The sequence below is a fragment of the Xiphias gladius genome, chromosome 21 (genome assembly GCF_016859285.1).
Source record: "Xiphias gladius isolate SHS-SW01 ecotype Sanya breed wild chromosome 21, ASM1685928v1, whole genome shotgun sequence".
NCBI classification, from domain to species: Eukaryota; Metazoa; Chordata; class Actinopteri; order Istiophoriformes; family Xiphiidae; genus Xiphias; species Xiphias gladius.
The window spans coordinates 25,806,168-25,824,903 of record NC_053420.1 but is presented as its reverse complement, the minus strand read 5'-3'; the positions used below and the strand labels follow the sequence as shown (position 1 = coordinate 25,824,903).

At 40.6% G+C, this 18,736-nt stretch overlaps 3 protein-coding genes across 3 annotated transcripts; all 3 read right to left on the bottom strand.

Moving 5' to 3' along the window:
- Window positions 1-18: 18 nt before the first annotated feature.
- On the bottom strand, window positions 19-8,804 carry tfe3b (transcription factor binding to IGHM enhancer 3b). Its single transcript, XM_040116342.1, has 9 exons — window positions 8,605-8,804; window positions 5,857-6,082; window positions 5,531-5,755; window positions 4,969-5,064; window positions 4,057-4,168; window positions 3,888-3,944; window positions 3,513-3,588; window positions 3,171-3,318; window positions 19-2,308 (listed from the first exon to the last, which is right to left on the bottom strand). The coding sequence occupies exons 2-9, from the start codon at window positions 6,046-6,048 to the stop codon at window positions 1,850-1,852; spliced, it is 1,365 nt and encodes a 454-aa protein (XP_039972276.1). The 5' UTR covers window positions 6,049-6,082; window positions 8,605-8,804; the 3' UTR covers window positions 19-1,849.
- Window positions 8,805-9,248: 444 nt separating this feature from the next.
- On the bottom strand, window positions 9,249-13,930 carry gnl3l (guanine nucleotide binding protein-like 3 (nucleolar)-like). The gene is made up of 15 exons (XM_040158638.1): window positions 13,828-13,930; window positions 13,690-13,733; window positions 12,849-12,959; window positions 12,631-12,747; window positions 12,444-12,527; window positions 12,165-12,300; window positions 11,924-12,027; window positions 11,646-11,790; window positions 11,465-11,552; window positions 11,198-11,375; window positions 10,966-11,108; window positions 10,737-10,873; window positions 10,059-10,225; window positions 9,756-9,930; window positions 9,249-9,380 (listed from the first exon to the last, which is right to left on the bottom strand). The coding sequence occupies exons 1-15, from the start codon at window positions 13,838-13,840 to the stop codon at window positions 9,313-9,315; spliced, it is 1,710 nt and encodes a 569-aa protein (XP_040014572.1). The 5' UTR covers window positions 13,841-13,930; the 3' UTR covers window positions 9,249-9,312.
- A 644-nt stretch (window positions 13,931-14,574) lies between these two features.
- On the bottom strand, window positions 14,575-17,133 carry LOC120807286 (red-sensitive opsin-like). The gene is made up of 4 exons (XM_040159069.1): window positions 17,116-17,133; window positions 16,526-16,765; window positions 16,360-16,421; window positions 14,575-14,587 (listed from the first exon to the last, which is right to left on the bottom strand). Exons 1-4 carry the CDS (start codon window positions 17,131-17,133, stop codon window positions 14,575-14,577), a joined length of 333 nt encoding a protein of 110 aa, XP_040015003.1.
- Window positions 17,134-18,736: the final 1,603 nt, after the last annotated feature.

The window sequence follows — 18,736 nt, the reverse complement described above, 5'->3', positions numbered from 1 at the left end:
ATGAACCAATGGGAATCATTTATTTGTTAAAATCTTCCAAAAGCCAACTTGTAGGGACAAGACACAAATGTTACGTATGGTTAACAGTCCATGTTAGCACTCAAATATGTATCAGGGTAAGAAATGTTGAATATTGTGGAGAGCAATTAAGTATGAGTGGAAAAAGCTGACCATAGGTATTCAATCCTGTGATAACACCATCAGCGTAACGGAGCTATTGAGTGGAGCTGCTTTTAGCTCAAAAACAAAGTACCTCAAAGTTCTGAATGAACAGGAAGGGACACCTTAAAATCACTGTAACCACCAATCAATGTCACTCAGTACTATGATCTCAAGTACAATGTTTTTGGGTAATCTGTTTTTATGTTACCACAGCTCAAAAAATAGTCTAAAATGTATGTGTCTGAATAACTTGGAGGTTTGGTTGAAAGAAAAAAAAATACAGTACATCAGTGTTACAAAAACAAAAACAAAAAAACAGCTAAACATATGCAGGTACTTTCTCAACATGTTCATTGACTGTACATAAAGTTGCGTTAAGCATCTGGACAAATTAAATGCCTTTCTAACTTTTGTGGCTATTTTATAAAACAATAATTGCATTGCAGGTTTCACACAACAAACAGTTATACCTTGTTATTACAGAGGTGAGACTAGTGGTTGGTTTAAAAGGAGGTCAAAGCCCTCTGAATTCATCTTCCATTGAGCAGTGAGCATTAATGTATTATTAGATATATCAATTTTGATCGTCCAAACAAAACATGCTAACCTGTAAAATCACTCAGTGATCACCACGGTTAATGGAGACAGAGAATTACTCACAACGCAGATATTAGTCAGGAGAAACTACTTATCAAACTATTATTCGAGTATCAAAAAAACTGAACTACAGTACTCTTGTAAAAGGATAAAATTGTTCTGCACTTCTCATACTGCCTTGCACTCCCACTGACTGAGTGCATATATTCAAAAACAAAAGGCTGATTTGTAATTTGTAGCTACTCTGGAAGAAGTCCTGCTTTGGCTAACTAGCTGCAGCAGCAAGTGATTTTCCACTGCTCTCAAGGTTTATTACAAATACATGCAACCTGGGCATTAGCTGTGCACTGTGTAAAAGTAATAAAAACAGACAAAAGCTCTCATAAAATGCATAGACTGCCATAAAATAAGGTGCAATAAATTGCTCAAAATAAAATATTCTTATATACAATATGCAGTAAATATTTCACAATGTGCCAATTCATTTTTACAAAGATCCCTTCTGTAGCTGCTGGTGAAACAACTCAACACAGATGAGCATGCGACTGCTATTAACAAACCCTGATTCCAGTCAGTTGAAAAAAAAAACAAAAAAATAAAACTACTGTGTGTTGGCATCTCTCAACAAGTTTGCTATGCCATTTATGTCATGAAAAAGAAACCTCACAGCTTTCCTCCCTATAAATGAACACATAATAAATTCAAGCAAACTTTATATCCCTCTTAAATCTCTGAAGAAAATCGTAAAAACTTTTGAAGAATGAATTATTTCTTAATGCTAAGTCCATGCCCCTATAATACAATATTCCATTTTAATAAGATTGCATTTATAAACCCAGACATAATCATCTGACCTGCTCCAGACAGGAACAATAATAATTAGGTCTGTATGGCAAGAAATTTCAAGAAGACCTTACTTTCGCCTGGTGCAACGTTTATGTTAGTTTTGATCTGTTGAACTTAGAAAAGCTAGTTTTGCTTTTCTACGTTGAATTCAGTCCTGTAAATAGACTCACGTTATTTAAGGATAGACTGCACTTCCTGATATTCTTGTCCCTACAGACAGTCTCTGACTGCCACACAGGGCTCATCACAAGTCCTCGTCCATTTCAAGGCTGCTCCTGCGACTGCTGGTTTTAGAGGCACCTGGTGACAAAGGAGAGAAGAGTGGGTCAGCCACCCTCTCTGAAGACAGGGTGCACCCATCGTCCATAAGAATGTCTCCCAAGCCCACGTCAGGGTAGAGCGCTGTGGCCGAGGTGTCGTCTAGCTCAGCGAAGCTCAGGCTGCCCAGGTCCAGGGGGCTGCTGATGGTGACTCCTGCAGGAGAGTCAGAGGAGGGCGGGGACAGGAAAGAGGGTGGCAGAGGCTGTCCAATGGCTCCCAGACTGAGGAGGTTCTGAGAGGAGGCTCCTCCTGCACTGGGAGGCAGAGACTGGCCGCTCTGTTGGACCGGCTGCTGCTGGAGCAGGGAGGGATCGGAGCTCAGACCAGATGAGATGCTGGTGGAATTGGAGAGGCCGTGGAGCCGTGCCTGCATTTCCAGTTCCTGAAAAAGAACAGCAGCACATTAACATTCAGATGCAGTGTCCGGGAATGACTGGAACTCCCAGCAATTGTCTATGCCTTTTGCATGTTAAAAGTAATTTCCCTACAATAAGTACATTTTAGGCCCCGCCACTAACACAACAGAGTTTTCTTGCAAACAAATGTGGTTTTGTTCTGATTTTTTTTTTTTTTTTTTTAATTCTACATTTTAAAGAATAAACAAAGAGTTTCCATTGGATAACAACCTTCTTTTATGCCTCCTTTATTGACAGACTGCTGGTTTATGGTACATTCCTGTGACCAACTGTCCATACTTGGGACTGCATGACTGTCTTACAGCCCCTTTCATTTAATACGACATGGCCACACTTTTAGGTAAATTTCTGTTTACTTTACCAACACATAAGATGATTAGACTGCAGGCCTAGCTGTCAATAGATCACATTATTCCAGACTAAGTAAAATGTCCTACAAACTTTAACTGATAAATATTTTAGGATCACAACTTGCGAAGTCTGCATAGAGGCAGGTTTAGTTACATGCTAATTTTAGGGATGGTATAATGACTCAGCAGAACAAATCTTTACCACAGAATGCTGATTCCCGCCACACATTTGCGCTATCATCTCTGTAGTATGCAGAAATGTGTGTCACATGTGCCCGTGGTGTGGCATGTGCATCCTCGTGTTTCAATTCAGGAACCCACTCATCAAAACTTTATTCTACAGCACCACTAGGGGTCAAAAACTCCACAGTGTGCCTTTAATTTAACTATCACACCTAATCAAGCAATAAACAGCTGTTGTTACTCAAGTCTTGGTGTTGGTGCTACCAACTAACAAAGCTGACCAACGTATACTGACCTGGATGCGTAACAGGAGACTGTGGTTTGCTTGCTCCAGCTTTTTCTGTCGCATCTCGATGTCCTTGGCTCTCTGCTGCTCCTTCTGTAATTTCCTGATGTAGTCCACAGAAGCTTTCAGAATGGTGCCTTTATTCCAACGCATTTCACTGTCGTTGTTGTCGTATCGGTAAATATCGAAGAGGCAGTGAAGAATAGAAACAACAGAAACAGAAAGCAAGATTACATTTTTTAATACACAACAGCTGCAGGGGGTCAATATTGAAGTTCAAAAACTATAAACTTTATCAGCACTGATTCAGCAGAACAAAATGACTAGCCTGAAAAACCAGAGAGCACTTACGGGTCATTTGACTTAGGTATTAGAGTACCCAGCTCCTTTATACGGTCATTGATGTTGAATCTGCGCCTCCTCTCGACTGTAGACAAGCAAATATGAGCAGGCAAGAGGGAAAATAATGACACGCAAGTTTACATCCAACAATCAGTTGTCACTGAGCAAGCATTATTTGGTAAACATGGACAAGAGTGGACAAAGAGATCAAATGGGTTGTCCTGGAGATTAAACAGATAAAAAGTGCATAAATTTAACGCAAAATTTTAATCTGCCTTGCACCGCATGTCATACATGATCTAAGTGTATTCCTTCTGTTATTACATTCAGATTCAACAAAGAAGTGCAAGTGCTCAAAACGGTGTTAGGTAAAGCTCAACTTACTGAGGTTATGATTGTCTTTCTTCTGCCTTTCTTTCAATAGCGCTTTGGCATCTGCATCTGAGAGACACATTCATAGTTTTTCATACACTGAAATTTTATCAACCAAAAAAGACGGTCCTCCTGAACATTAAAAAATAAGACATATGTCTGTAAAAGTATGTTACCGTACCAGTAATTTCCCTTTTAATTTTTGGAAGATCGGCAGGGCAGGAGTTGCTGACCGTGAGAGTAGGTGCTGCCATTCCAGGGCTATGGTATACATCCAACAGATTTCCTGGGAGCTACAAAAAAAAAAAAAAAAAATACGTGTTCAATATGTGTCCTAAATGGTCACTTATTGCCATAAGCCTAGAAGCAATTATGTAAAAAGGATGTCTTTCAGTTCACAACAGAATCAAAGTTTGTTTCTGTGGCGTCAGACAAATGCTACTAGATGTTGTACAGTGCAACCATGCCAAAAAGAAAAGGCAGTCATTACAATAACATTTTAAAACTGGCATTTTAATTATATTAGATGCTGTTTAAGGATAAAGGATGAATTCCAACCATTTATATAAAATTCTTGCATACTACAGCTGAACAACAATACCTGGTGATATTTCAAAAATCACAAAAAGGATTTACCTCACTGTACTTCTTTTTCTTTTCCTCCAACAGCATTACCATAATCCTCATTTTTTGTTTCACAGCAATTCTTTCTGGAAGCCCCCTCTTATCTGACAAAATTAGTTGTTAACCCGGCAGCTTTATAATGCACTTTTTTATGAGCACGATCCACTTTGTCTAGCTTCCCCCTGTTTTGTATCCTCTAGCTTCACCCCGCCCAGGCAGCACTTCTGTGACGAATAGTAGCTGAGTGCCAAAAGTGTATATTTACTCCCACGACTTCAGAATTCCACACGTAAAGGAGACGTCCATTCACAGAAAAAACACTGTGGGTATAAGAAGTTAGTACGATAGTGCTGCCTGATATCCACAGTGTTATTCTGTCACTGTAAAATTACAGAAGAACCTGTGATCTCTAGAGGAAACTTCAAGAAGAAAGCATTCAGTGATCAAATAAATACAGTGATCTTCATACCGTGCTAGGCAACTGAAGACCTGAGTCAATCAACGTAATGATGTCGTCATTAAAACTGGATTCAAGACTAATGATGTCGTCGATCACATCGTCAATCTAGATAAAGCAGATGAGAGAAAACACCGGTGGTACAAAGTAAGTAAAACCCTCAGGGCTAAATGTGTGAAAGTAATCAACATTACATTTATGTATACAGTGTGTATTGTAACCTTAAGCAATCTTAAATGAAGAGTGAATACCAACATTACACATTTAAACCAATTTAAACCAAAATAACAGCTCTAAAGAGGCAGATCTCAAAGGCAGAAAAGTGTGCAAGAGAAGTGCTGGTATGGTTAAACAGTGGGTGCAGTATTTAACATCTTATTGTGACAACAGGTCAACAAGGGTATGATGACAAAAGGCATGCATCATCACAGTGGGACCTTTGGGCATATCACTGCAGAACAAACAAAAAGTAATTAAGCAAGAAGTGAGCAGAGGGCTAAATATTTAGCTTCTCTTACAAAAGAAAAAAAAACACTCATAACAACCGCTGGTATCAAACATCAAATTCCCTTACTTCCTCCTTGTTGGATCCGATGTTAAGCAGAGCCATAGGACTGTTAGGGGCACTGCTGGCAGTAGGGGCAACTTCAGGGGCAGAACTGGACTGCGGCACAGGAGACACACCCAGGGTCTGAGTAACCGCCTGGTTGCCCAGTGTGGTGGAGAGGTACTGCTTCACCTGTTGCCTCTGTGCCTGCTGGATGTGGTACTTGGTGGGGTTCTCCAAGTGGGTCTGCACCTGATCATTTTAAACAGTTATTAAGGGCTAATGTTCTGACTTAGGCAGACTTCCCTAAATAAAGAACAAGAGTGATGAACATACAAACAGGACGCTCTTACTTTCAGCACCTCCACAGGCACCTGTGCTGGAGGGGGACGGGCAGCATTTGGGGGAAGCGTGACAGAGATGGCTGGAGTGGAGTCGGAGGCCCGGAGCTGAGAGGCAGAGGCCTGCTGCTGGGCCTCACGTCTCTCCTGCTCCTGGGCTTGTTCTCGCATCAGCTGCTGCCGCAGCAACACACGTGACGACATGGCTGAGCAGAGAGATCCAGATCTAGGGATGGAGCTGGAAAACAAAAACAGAGCAAAGAAGCATTATAGATAGGTAATATGACTATCACACAGCGTGTAATGTACCTAGATTATTACACTACTCTATCCCTAAAATCATCCACTATAGTATTCTAGTGAAGATGTTTTGGAGACCTATCCAGACGTTACTGTCACCACTGGTTTTTACAACAGCTTATCAATGGACATTCTGTGTTTGGTTTAGAATAATTTAAGAATAGAATAATAAGCCATCAAAAGTTTATGATATAATCTGGACAAATCAACACACTTTTTTATGACATCATTTGAACATCACATCCAACTACTACAATCACAGATCCAATATACCGTGACCCTGACCAAGACTAATTACTTGCCGAATAAACGTAGGAGATAATATTATACAACTTCAGAATTCAAAGTTGATGTATTAGCAGGTGTTACTCATATTATACAATAAGATCTCAAATTCACGTTGCAGTTTACTACAGGTCGTTATTTTCTGCATAAACTGAGAAGCTATAGGAAAGTAGATCGGAATTTTAGAAAGGGAACAATTGACTCAAAACTGCTGACTCACTTCCAGAATTACAGTCTCAAATGCTCTTTTTTCCTGAGCCGGTTATCTGAATTTGAGACTTCTGAGAGCATGACACGGTTTTAACCTGAACCCGTCAGAGATCAACTGCTCGACATCCTGCATTTTAAAATGGTTTTCCACACCACCTCCTCTACTGATCCTCCAGCGGCCTGGCTATCACAATGGTCAAGAGTGTGAATGAGGCGTCCTTTTGTGGGCACTGTCACCAACAACGATTGGTCCGACTACATGAAGAGAGATGCCTCATCCTGCCGCCCTGAATTCTGCTCTTTCTTTTAAACACAAGCAACACTATGTCCAACGGTCCAGATACAGATGACCGGTTGAGTTGTTTTTGTAATGTCTTACGTTTATCTACTCGGGCCAAGGCCGTCCCTATCAAAATTCAACTGTAGTCCACTGTCAAAGTATCCAGATGGATCGGTGGTGACCAGCATAACTGAACACAAGTGGACATCCAGTAAACTTCAGGTTCATTATTTACAGTTTTAAAGATTCATTCATATCATATAAGAGTGAAGCTAACCAGGCTAGAGACCACTATTTTCTGCCAGCCTCCAGAATCAAGGAATCGTGCCCAACACCATCGATCAGCCGGTCAAGCCCTCTCCACCTACTGCTGATGGTGCATCAGGTGCTGCTTGTGGTTGATGTAATGGATAGTGTGTAGCACATGAGGTCACCCTGCCCCTTTGACATCATCCTGGTAACTGGTAAAGCAGGTAATAGGGGCAAATGGCCCTGATCTGCAATTTTAAGATGGCTTGTGCCGTTGAAAATTCCACAGACTTTTGTTTGTGAGTTCCAGTCCAGTTTCTTTCTTTTGTTATCTTCAATGTTTCTTCAGGCCTTGATAATAATTTTTTTTTTTGTAATTTTTCCTTTTTTGGATTTCCATGAAATTGAGGGCTGTGTTACACCTGTACATCCTCTCATCTTCCGTCAGAACTGGTACTGTATCTTCTCTTCTTGCTCCAAAACCTTTCCAGTGGGAGATAGAGGTGACACACAAAGACCTCTCCAGGTTCTAACCAAGAGCTCTTAACTTACACACAAGCTATCCATTGCACCTCACATCTGCACCCATGTTCTGTAGCAAGAATCGCCCTCTTCATCCGCAACGGTGTGCGGACTTAAGTCATCATGTTTTACCGCGCTACTTGTTGCTAACTGAATGGTTCCTACACAGTTTCGCATGTCTTGTAGGGTCTGCAGAAATACAGACTCTGGACTTGGTACACCGTGACTTCTCAGTGACTTTTAATTATATTCACCCTCTCGAAGTAAAACTTATTCATTTCTATCCACTTCTCCAAAAGAGATGCGGTAAAACGATTGAAGAAACGCAGTTGCAAGTAGTGTGTGTGTGTCTGCACGGTGTATCTTCGGCTGTCAGTATTGCTTCCTTCTCTGGGTCAGTTATGTTACATTTAAGTGAACAGAGCCGTTGTGCCCGTGAAAAGTGGTCGTTGTCTCTTCCCGAGAACCATGCTGACAACAAACCATAACACGGCTGATTTACTGTATGTCATGTTAATGTTTGGTTGGTTTTGGGAGCCACTTAAACAGCTATATTAACTGTTTAGCCGGCCTGCTTTTAGCTGTTTTGTAATCTCTATTTTTGGCTCGCTCTAATCTAGCGCCATGAGTTAGCAGAGTTCACTTGACAGCTCCGTGTTGCTAACGGGCCCACACCACCGCTCTGAGTGTGGACACACAACTAAAGCTACCGCTTACACAGTAGACTTTTTACAGTGCCACCATTTACCAACCAGCAGCCACATGCTGCAGTGGTGTTTCAGCAGTGCTAAACGACACTGCCACTTCACAAATAAAAAGGAAGTTGCATCTTCGCTAACTAGCTAGCATTCGTGAGTTCCCCAGCGAGCTAAGCTACTTAGCTAGGTAATTTTAGAGTAAAGATAAAAACGTACTCTGGTAATACGGTTGTTTAACGTTAACACAGCCATAAATCCCTGGAGTCCTCCGTTTTCTTTGCCATTTCTCAAGTCGATGAATACAAGCTCTTCATCAGTCGCTAGCCACGGCACTGAACAGCGTTGTTTACCTCGGGCCGACGGGCTGAGTTCATCGGACGTCTGTTACCCGGAACTTGTTGACAGGTGCGAGGTTACTACATTTTCACAACGGCCTTGATGTTGCAGGGTCACCTGACGCACGCCGGGTAAATATAAACCACTGTTGCTCGAATGTGGTAAAACATTATTTAAAATCTTTATTTTATCTCACGAGCAAGAGCAATTTAAATATAGTTCCTAGAGGTGGAGAAGTGTCAAGGGCCCTGCAGGTGCAAACTGTGCAAAAAGAACAAACAAAAAAAAAAAAAAAAAAAACAAACAAACCTGCAATTCGTAATTTGTGCCAAAGCAAACCTTTCACGAGTGTTGTAAGGACCAGTGGCTGAACAGGAATATAATTTGACAAGTAAAAAACAATCATGAAAGACTTAATTATTTTTATTAATAATAATAATAATAATAATAATAATAATAATAAATTAAAGTATCAGGGGTCCCAGAGGCTAAGGCTCTTTACTTAACATCAAATACTGTAGCCACAGCCAATAAGGAAAAAACACATATGTTTTGTTTTTTTTATCTTTTATTTCAATCTTATTTCAATCAGCTGTCTGAAAATGAGAAGTCCATTGCAGCTGTCAAGGTGTCTGACAGTTTGGTGGCAATTTTGTCTACAGAGGAAAGGAAAAGAAAAACTGATCAATGTCATTTGCATAATATAATTAGCGTTGTGTAAAGACAAAACCACATTACAAGTAACAGAAGGCTGCCTATAGGTGTGTGTATGCATGTTTCAGTGTGAAACATCTCACATCTCAGGCCTGCTTAGCAACTTTAACACTAGAGAACAAGGTCCCCACTGTGAATTGGTGAAGCCACCAAGTCTTGAAAGGTCCTTAATACAATTTCTTTTTTCAAGTTTTTCCCAATGAAAACTGAGTAAACTAAATGACACTGATGGCAATATAGTGTATTGAAAGAAATTACAGACTGAACAATGATAAAATGATGTACAACGCTAGACTGGGGCTGATATTCATACAAACCAGCTCTTTTTTGTTGCTTTTTCCTCTTCTTGCTGGCAGCCAGGAGTGCCTGGCCCTGCTGTAGAGGATCTACATTCAAGATATCCTTCAGATCTGGAGCCCTGGCTGCAGCATCATTTGCAGGCGAGTCAGTCTTTGATTTCTGAGATTTTATCTCCACTGTCATCGGTCCAAACTATTTGGAGCAGGAAGAATATCAGAAATCAAAAGTGAGTTGAATGAACCGCATTTGACAAATGTTATGGGCACAACATGCTATAATTCAGTAAACACTGAAGCTGTAAATGCAGCACTGTTCCTCACCTCTGGGTCCTGGTCATCCTCCATAGATTCAGTTTGATCTTTAAATTCTGGCTTTTCCATGAACCTTTTTTCCATTACTATGTCAGAAGGAGTTTCACCCTGGCCACCTTGTGTCATTCCAGTAGTTTCCATGCAGAATCCCATTTGGATGTCAGGACAAGCAGACTCTGAAACACAGCAAAAATCGAATCCAACTGTGGGGAAACTACTGATTCTTTTTGGTTTTTTAAAAACACAAACCCGATAGTCTGAACAGATTAAGGTGATTTCAGTAACCCCCCCACCTTACTGTACCCCAATACCAAATTTACAATATGTATTATATTTCAGTTGTTACATTTTTAACAATCAGAAAATCTCTCAATGACAATGTTCAAAGATCAGTTTACAAAGAAAAAATCTGTCTTGAATCTATTGGTGTCTAAGCATGCAGAAGGATGAGGATTATTTCAGTTCCGAGGGCTTGAGATAACAAACTGAAAGACTTCTGAACATGTTTTCACTGGGACTACTTTCTAACAAAGAAATTATTCCCAATGAAAACTGTTGATAGTGATGTCTGTGAATTATCCTGAGTAGCAGGGTCACTGACTACAAGAGATTATTTTGTTGTTGTTTTGTTTTGGGGATTGTTGGGGTTTTTTTTGGTGATTTGGCCAAGCCGACCCTTTAACTTACCTGCAAGAGCCTCCTGATTTCCTTTTTCCAACTCATCCCAGTCAAAAGCTTTACCCATCTCCGTAACAATCTCAGCACTGACATGTGTGGGGAGGGTGTGCGTCTCTGGAGGGTGCGTGAAGTAGCTGATCCTTCCCCTAAATAACATAACATGCTGAAATTAACACAGTGATAAGAACACGGACTGAAAGTCATTTTTAACGCTTCCAAAATCCTAATTTTTACCCACCCTGTCCAGTCCATTAACACACTCTTTGCTGCTTTATCAGTATCAGGCAGTCCTCCCTTCCTTAGTTTGCCTTGGCGTTGGGCAAGCAATGCCAAGAACTCCAGAGCTGTATGAAAGTCTGGAACTCCATAGTGCTCCATAATCTGTACATCCAGCAGAAATACTATAAGACTACAGCGTGCAGATGACACAATCAAGCAACATTCAAAATGGTTGTAACGACATGATATACCTGTGCTGTGTTGCAGCGTCGGAGGATGGCTTCAACAGGTGGGAGGGGATCTACAAGCTGTTCAATTTTCACACAGTTACGAAGAATCATTGCTGCATCAGTGGTTGAGGTTGCCATAACAATGCCGGGGCAATCTAGAAGCTTAATGTGTTTGTCCAAATGCACCTCTTGAAGGCACCTGGAATCCATCAGACCGATCGGTTAAACAGGTAGATAACAAGCTGGGTTATGCAGGAGAACAGGATCAACATCTTATTGCATACTCACTTGGTGACACCAGGAGTAGCTCCAACATTACATGCTCGTGCCCGTTTCAGACTGTTTATCAAACTACTCTTTCCCACATTAGGAAAACCTACAATACAGGAGTGTAAAAAGTTATTTCACCTTAGACAACTTCACGTTATAAACAAGAAAAAACAGGTGTATTAATAGATGTGGTGCTTACCTACAACACCTACAGTGATGGCTGTCTTTATGTCCAGGTTGCGGCAGTAGTTGCCAAGTAGCTTCATTAAGCAGTCTGCACCAACACAAGCACTGCTACTGAGGAGCTCTGTGGTGGCTTGTGTCACTGGAACATTACTACGTTTCTGGCCATGTCAGGAGACAGAGGGGAAAAATGGTTTTGTGGTAATGTGAAATCATTTTACTCTGTAGCTTTAAGAATCTGAGATGAGATTGAGTATTTTTAGATGATATGAACAGAAATATTTAAATGCATACCAAGTTCTTGGTCTGTTGCTGAGTGGATGCTTTGAAAGCCACAGTAGGAAACTCATTACGAAGATACTTGATCCACTTTTCCACTATTTCCTTTGACACCAAATCTATAATTAGAGAAAAAAACATTCGGTCAAGCATCATATACAAGTCATGTTTTGACACAATAAATAAAACACTACTTTGTTGTCCAATCAAATATACTATATAAATATAAGCAATTAAGTATTTTTATCTAGCTTACCAATTTTATTAAGTACTAAAACTATCTTCTTGTTCGTTCCACTTTGAATGACTGCCTGCTCCACCTGAGGACATCTGCAGCCAAGAGGGTCCCGTGCATCCAAAACCTCCAAAATCACATCCGCAGCCTCCACTACCTTTATTACAAAAAAAAAAAAAAAAAAAACAATATTCATGTTCAAAAGACAGATAAGAGTGATAATTGTCTGTATAAACCTGTAAAATTGTAATATTCATCAGATATTGGCCAGGTTGTGGCATGCATGGATTGGCTGCATACCTTTTTAAATTCTCTGTAATATGCCTTTCTTGAATTCTCATTTTCAAAATTAACATGCTTCTCCAAACTCTGCATCTCCGTCTCCTGTGAACACCAAACAGAAAAGGCAAATCACTACAACAGAAACCTGCATAGTATGCAGGGATTCTAATTGGAGTCCATTTGCACTGAACAGGCTGACATTTACCCTCTGCTCAAACTCTCTCTGTCGCTGTAGGATGTCATTCTGAAAGCTTTGCAGATTCCTCCGCTTCATAAGCTCTCGTTCCCTGGAGATTTTCTGCTTTTCTTGGAGGTCTTGGAGCTAATTAGAAAAATATATTAATAGAGAGATTGGTTGACCTCAAGAAAATATCAACAATGTCACCTCAAATATGAGTGCAGACATGACATTCATAGATTTACCCTTTGCTTCCTGATTTCCTCTGGCTTTCTGTGGTCTTTGACATGCCGCACAGATGACTGCTCTGTAGTCTTTGTCCGCCCTAAAGTATCACCCTTCTGTCCATCTTTAGCCTGTAAACAAAAACATCCCAAATATGTTGCAAAATAATTTGTTTTATTTTAATTCATTAAAAAAGACATCACAAGGCGACTTGGGAAGCTGTACATTAAATGTGTCAACACACCACACAGGTGAGGCTGCAAACAATAAGCAAACATCAGAAATTATAATCAATAAGTCTGACAATCTTTTTTTTTTTTAATCTGATGTGTGAACAAAAACACACAGTACCATGTGCAGCAACAGATGTGTCAGCAGATGTCCAAATGTGTATCTTCACAAGAGTTTCCCGGCCATTCTATAAGCGTGTGTTAAGTATGTGAGCTTGAGCACTTTGAGAATTTGTAGTTGCCATACAGTACGTTTGACAGTATCTGATCTCTAAAGACTGGGTTGCTTATAGAGACACGCGCAGTGACACTGATACAGCTGAATGCCAAATGTACACCTTAGTATGGTAGTACCTTCTAGTTACTTTACAGCGCGAGCAATGTACCTGTCACTGATACTCTCTAAATGTCCAATTACAATGAACTATGGAAATATTCCCAAATGTCATTACCTGCAGGGATTCGTGTTGCCCTGACAGTGTAATGGGACATTTCTCGAAAGTAAAAGCTGAAAACACAATACTGTTATAGTCGTGTCAAACAGAACGGCAGACCGGCGACGGCCGTGATGTTGACTCGTATCTCCAGCGGTGGAGTTAGCCACAGACAACCTTAGCGAGGCAGCGCTTACCTTAAACTTTCCGAGGAAGCCGAGACGTTTGGCTCGTTTTTGTTCTGTAAAATGCAAGAAACGACAGAGTCAAACGAAAAGCACCCTGCGCTTATTTAGAAAGTGAATAAATTTAGTCAAAACCGGCACAATACGTACTAGCTTTGGACATAACTTCACCAGAGTCCTGCTGTTCTCCGACTTCACGTGTGGGGCAAGAGGCTGGACGTGCGCACGCAATGACGTCACCCACAACATCCGGCTAAATGTCAAAATAAAAGAGCACCTAGACTTTGGCCACGTGATCAGACAACTTGGTTCCCAAACTGGTACCAAGGACACGACCTCCACCCCAGCTGCTGTCCCAACCCAACCCAGGGAAGAGAAAATCTGGTAGAGGCATTTAATAGCCATCGTTATTTCACTCACTTAAACAGAAAATAATATTGTATGAAAACCACTAGCACTGAAAACAAAAGCACTTATGAGGTGGGGTCAGTGGTATTTGCTTATGTTCTTTTTTTTTTTTTCATATGAAAATCTTTTAGTCAAGCTACTAATTACTTCAAATTCCTCTGTGTACTGATTTTAATTTCACAGACCCAGACTAGAGTAAGGTGATAACCTAAGTCATTACGATTCATTGTCTAGGAACCATGAATGCACCAAATTTTGGGCCAATCAGTCCAGTAGACATAAAGTTATCTCACTGGATAAGTGAAAACTTTGACCTGCTGATGGCGATGGAGGAAATGTCGAGTGATTACCAAAGTCATTAGGATACATCCTCTGGGGACTTTGAATATCTGTATCAAATGGCAGTCCATTCCATAGTTGTAAACATATTTCACTCAAAAACAAAATTGTCCACCTTATAATGAAGGAATACACAGTGCCCCCTGCGAGCTATGTGAAGCAACTTAGGAAAACACATGCAAATAGACAAAACACAAGCAAATGAGGAAAACATTCTTACCAATTTGACAACATATTTGCAGAACATAGAATGAAATGCTGTTAAGAAATAAAACACAGGCTGCAAATCCAGAGAAACACAACCACAGTACAGAAACACAAGAGAAGGAGAGGAGTTGAGGGGGCTGAGAGAAAGATGGAAGAGTTGTGTCTTGTCAAAGAAGACAGGTGGCAAAAGGAGGCAACCAAAATGAAGAACAATAAGCACATAACCCAGCAGCACATTAAGCTTCAGGCGCCTCAGCTGATTTTTTTTTTTTTTTTTTTTGAGTAAGGGCTTCTTGGATTGGCCAGCTACCATGACAAATGACAACTAGTAGCATTATTAGTGTGAATTCTGAACAGTAATAGTGGTGTACTGAAAAGTAATATCGCTAGTGTGGACTACGTGAAGTTAACTCTTGCAAGTAGTGAGAATTGACCTGGTTCACAGGTAGTGTTGGGAAGTTTGAATCTTACTGTATGTGGATTCAGCTCATATCGACTTCTGCTCAAATCTGCTGATACTAATTTTGTATTAGAACAAATATGCATGTTGCATCATGAGCGTATCAGAAATAAGAAATGAATGGAGACAAATTAAATAAATGGCAAAAAACACAGTGACAATTAAAAATTAAAATGTGTTCATTCTTGCCAAAAATGATCCTAGACTGTTAATGGGCAGCATAGGTTCAGGCACAAAAGCTCCTTCACACTCAATATTACTAATGTAATCAGCGGGAATTCATTCGTCCATTACAAATGGATGGGCTACTGTGCCCTTGTGCAGGAAAACAGCAAGAATTTCATATATGCCAATGTAACTAGTGTGAACTTCTGTAGCCTTGATGGGGATACACACACAGTCCATTTCTTACTATCTGCAAGAGCTTATTCTGTGTAGCCTGGGATGACATTTTACTGGTACTAGTTGCCAGATTTTTCTTTTAGTCCATGTCATGTCAGCTAGTTAGAGCCAACAGATGTCTGTGGCTTGTAGTGAAAAAAGTTTTGGAAATGTGAGGACAAGTGCCACATACAATTTACCGATTACCTCGTACTGGTTTCCACCAAGTTGCTTAATTGCTAAATGCTCAAAATGTCCATATATAAGCTATCATGACATTGCAATGTGTTTTTCTAGCTGCCACCCTCTTTTACTGAAACTGCTTATTTTATTTCTGATTTAACACTAATAGCAACATATCATGATGTAAAGACATGCTTTTTTGCACCCTCTAAATATGAATGTTACTATTTTCTATATTGGCATCTTGTGTGAAGGATTTTTCCTTTCCTCAAAGCTGAATAGTGACAAGATAATTCATTAAACATATTTTGATCCTTACGCAGAACAAAAACTTCTCCAGGCAGACTTTGTCTGTGGTACCAGTTACCATGGCAATGCAGCTTAGTTTGAACATGAGCTATCCTTTCGAGACAGAAAAGCCAGAGCAGAGCCCATAGGTAGCTGCTAGTCCACTAATCCTCAGTCACGAGACAGGCCTTTTGTCTATGTATAGCGTTTTGTCGTGCTACTTCAGTGTTATCTGCTTTGTGAGCTTTTAAATTTTCCATTTTTTTTCTTTTTGTATTTTCAAGAAAGCTGCAATTTTGTTAAAAAATGGAGATAAAAAAAGAAACAATTCATATTTTCTGTATAAGTCATAAAGGTTCTCGTTTCTTTTCCAAAAGGTAATACTTGCAGGTTTATTCCGGTGTGAAAGGGGAGACCTCTGTCTTTCAGAGCCATCATCCACTTGTTTGCCAAAGAGCTGCATGATGCATGTGCGGAACTGAGAGGGAGAGAATAAAATAATGTGTTAAAAAATGTAAATCAAACACATTTGAGTTAGTCATGGAAAGTTGGTCAATGTGACACTGTGACTGTTGTGCCCACCTGTCGGTTCATGAAGACATAGATGATTGGGTTGTAGATGGTGGCGCTCTTTGCAAAGTATGCAGGCATAGCAGCAGCCAGAGGATGGAAGGCATATCCGGGGTTGGCCGCAGCAAAGCAGGCAAAAAAGGTATAAGGTCCCCAGCAGAAACAATATGCCAGGATCATGACAACAACCATTCTGGATACTTCTTTCTCAGCTTTCTGGGTTGACTCTGTCTCCTTCAGCTGCATGGCAACCTGTGATCAACGAATCAACACTGCCCACGTCCTGTCTGTTCCTCAGTCAGACGTCCCAGCCGACATCCTGCCTTGTTACTGAGTCCTGTCCTCGGTCGGGGTCCCAGCTGACGTTTCGTCTGTTCCCAAGATGGGGCTCTTCGCAGACGTCTCACCTGTTCCTGTGTCAAGTGTCCCTGCTGGTGTCTCGTCTGTTCCCAAATCAGCGGTCCCTGCCGACGACGAGCCTGCTCCCAACACCATTGTCTCAGCCCCTGATAACAAGCCTGCTTCAAATGCCGTCATCTCTGTCGACACTGTCTCTGCCGGCGCTGTCTCTGCGATCGACCAGCCTGTTCCTGAAGCAGCACCTGCTCGTCTCCTGTCATGCTACAGCCACCCTCCAGATTTCCCTGGACATTCTTCCTATATCCAGATCCACCTGCTCACCTGTTTTCCATTACAGTCCCATTTAGCTTGGGTCCTCCTTGTCTGTGCTCCTACCGTCAGCGTGAACAATTTCAGGTTTAGTAACTTTAAGACGTTACATACAAAATTTATGGTTTATTTAAGCCACACTAGTGGAACAATATCGAGGGGTACTAATGTCAGTCTGGCCATCCATCACTTTGGTTCAGACTGAAATATCTCAACAACTATTTGATGGATATCTGTGTAATTTTGTACAGATTTCATGGTTCCCAGCAGATTGAGATTAATGAATTTGGTGGTCCCCTGACTTTTCATCCAGCACCACCAACAGGTCAAAGTTTTCATTTCTCCATTGAAATATCTGAACATCCTTTGGATGAATAGGCACAAAAACAGACATTCAAGGTCACCAAACTTATTAAATCAATGCACCTCAGATGTATGTTCTGTGATTAAAAAAAGAAAGTGAAGTTCTATGCAAAACTTTGCAGTGAGTAACAACTATTTCATGATTCTGTTTTTATTGTTTACCAATTGAATATTAAAATGTATTGAATTTCATAGAATATATCTCTATTTGTTTGACTTTACGCTTTCACATTTTATCCAAACTGACTTAAAGCATTAGAGGGTACTTTTGAGGGTAGCAGCTGCCATCGCAGTTTCTCCCTGTTCTGCCACTTCGAGCACCCTAGATAATGCAGGTGAAGATTTCTCACATCCCCACTGACCAAATCAGATTACAGGGACACCTCAGGTTGTTCCACGAAATTGATAAGCGCAATCATCTCTGGCATGTTTAAATCTTAAATCTCTCCGCAGTGACAGTTCACTTCAGGGGAAAGCAGAGGTTAATCAACCCTGTTGTTATAATGGTTTAATCTGGTTTATCGGTGTTTTTCTCAGGTCCAGTTCCCTCATGACAGACCACCTCACAGATTTGTTAAGAGCTCCATGTGGGACAACCCCTTCACTTAAGGAAGAGGACAGATCCTGGAACTAAACTTTTCTTTTATTTTCCTTTTATTATATACCTGTATGCATATTAGTTCTTTAGTGTAGAAATAATAAATTTTTGCTATACCTTTAGATTTTTGCTTTTAGTATATAAAACTGCTGAGTGACACTAGATATTGTTGGTTTTTTTGTACCCCTACTGACTGCTATTTCCATGTGGTGCTCTGATGTTTCGAGAGTAGATCTGGAATTCTGATAGTGCTCAACTATTCGTGTTTGGTAAAAGTTCACCACTAGCAGAAACAAAGACCAGTATGAAAATCTGGTTTTCTATCCATACAGCGCTTTCTCAATATGTTCGACGGGAGGAGTGGGGATTGAACCGCTGACCTTTCTGATATTGGATGACCCATTCTACCTCCTGAGCCACAGGAGTATAGTGAATGTGTTTGTTACACCTGTGTGAAGTGAACTGAATTTTTTGTTCACTTCATCTCAGGTAATAATCCTATTCCCAGATTTGCATGATTAGAGAAATTGTAACTAGCGGAATCTTCTTTTTTTCTCTTCTCTTCCGTGTAACACAGATAACCCCTGACGGCA

Bases quoted from the DNA above. Each gene is read 5' to 3' on its own strand.
- tfe3b (XM_040116342.1), bottom strand. From the start codon at position 6,048: ATGTCGTCACGTGTGTTGCTGCGGCAGCAGCTGATGCGAGAACAAGCC. The intron at 3,589-3,887 runs GTAAGTTGAGCT...GCTTGTCTACAG, and splicing joins GAAAGACAATCATAACCTCA to TCGAGAGGAGGCGCAGATTC. The intron at 3,319-3,512 runs GTAAGTGCTCTC...CAACAACGACAG, and splicing joins ATACCTAAGTCAAATGACCC to TGAAATGCGTTGGAATAAAG.
- gnl3l (XM_040158638.1), bottom strand. The intron at 11,376-11,464 runs GTGAGTATGCAA...GATGGATTCCAG, and splicing joins GCTACTCCTGGTGTCACCAA to GTGCCTTCAAGAGGTGCATT. The intron at 9,381-9,755 runs GTTTGTATGAAT...TTTCCTCTGTAG, and splicing joins AAAGCAACAAAAAAGAGCTG to ACAAAATTGCCACCAAACTG.
- LOC120807286 (XM_040159069.1), bottom strand. The intron at 16,422-16,525 runs GTGGGCACAACA...TCTCCCTCTCAG, and splicing joins ATGTCTTCATGAACCGACAG to TTCCGCACATGCATCATGCA.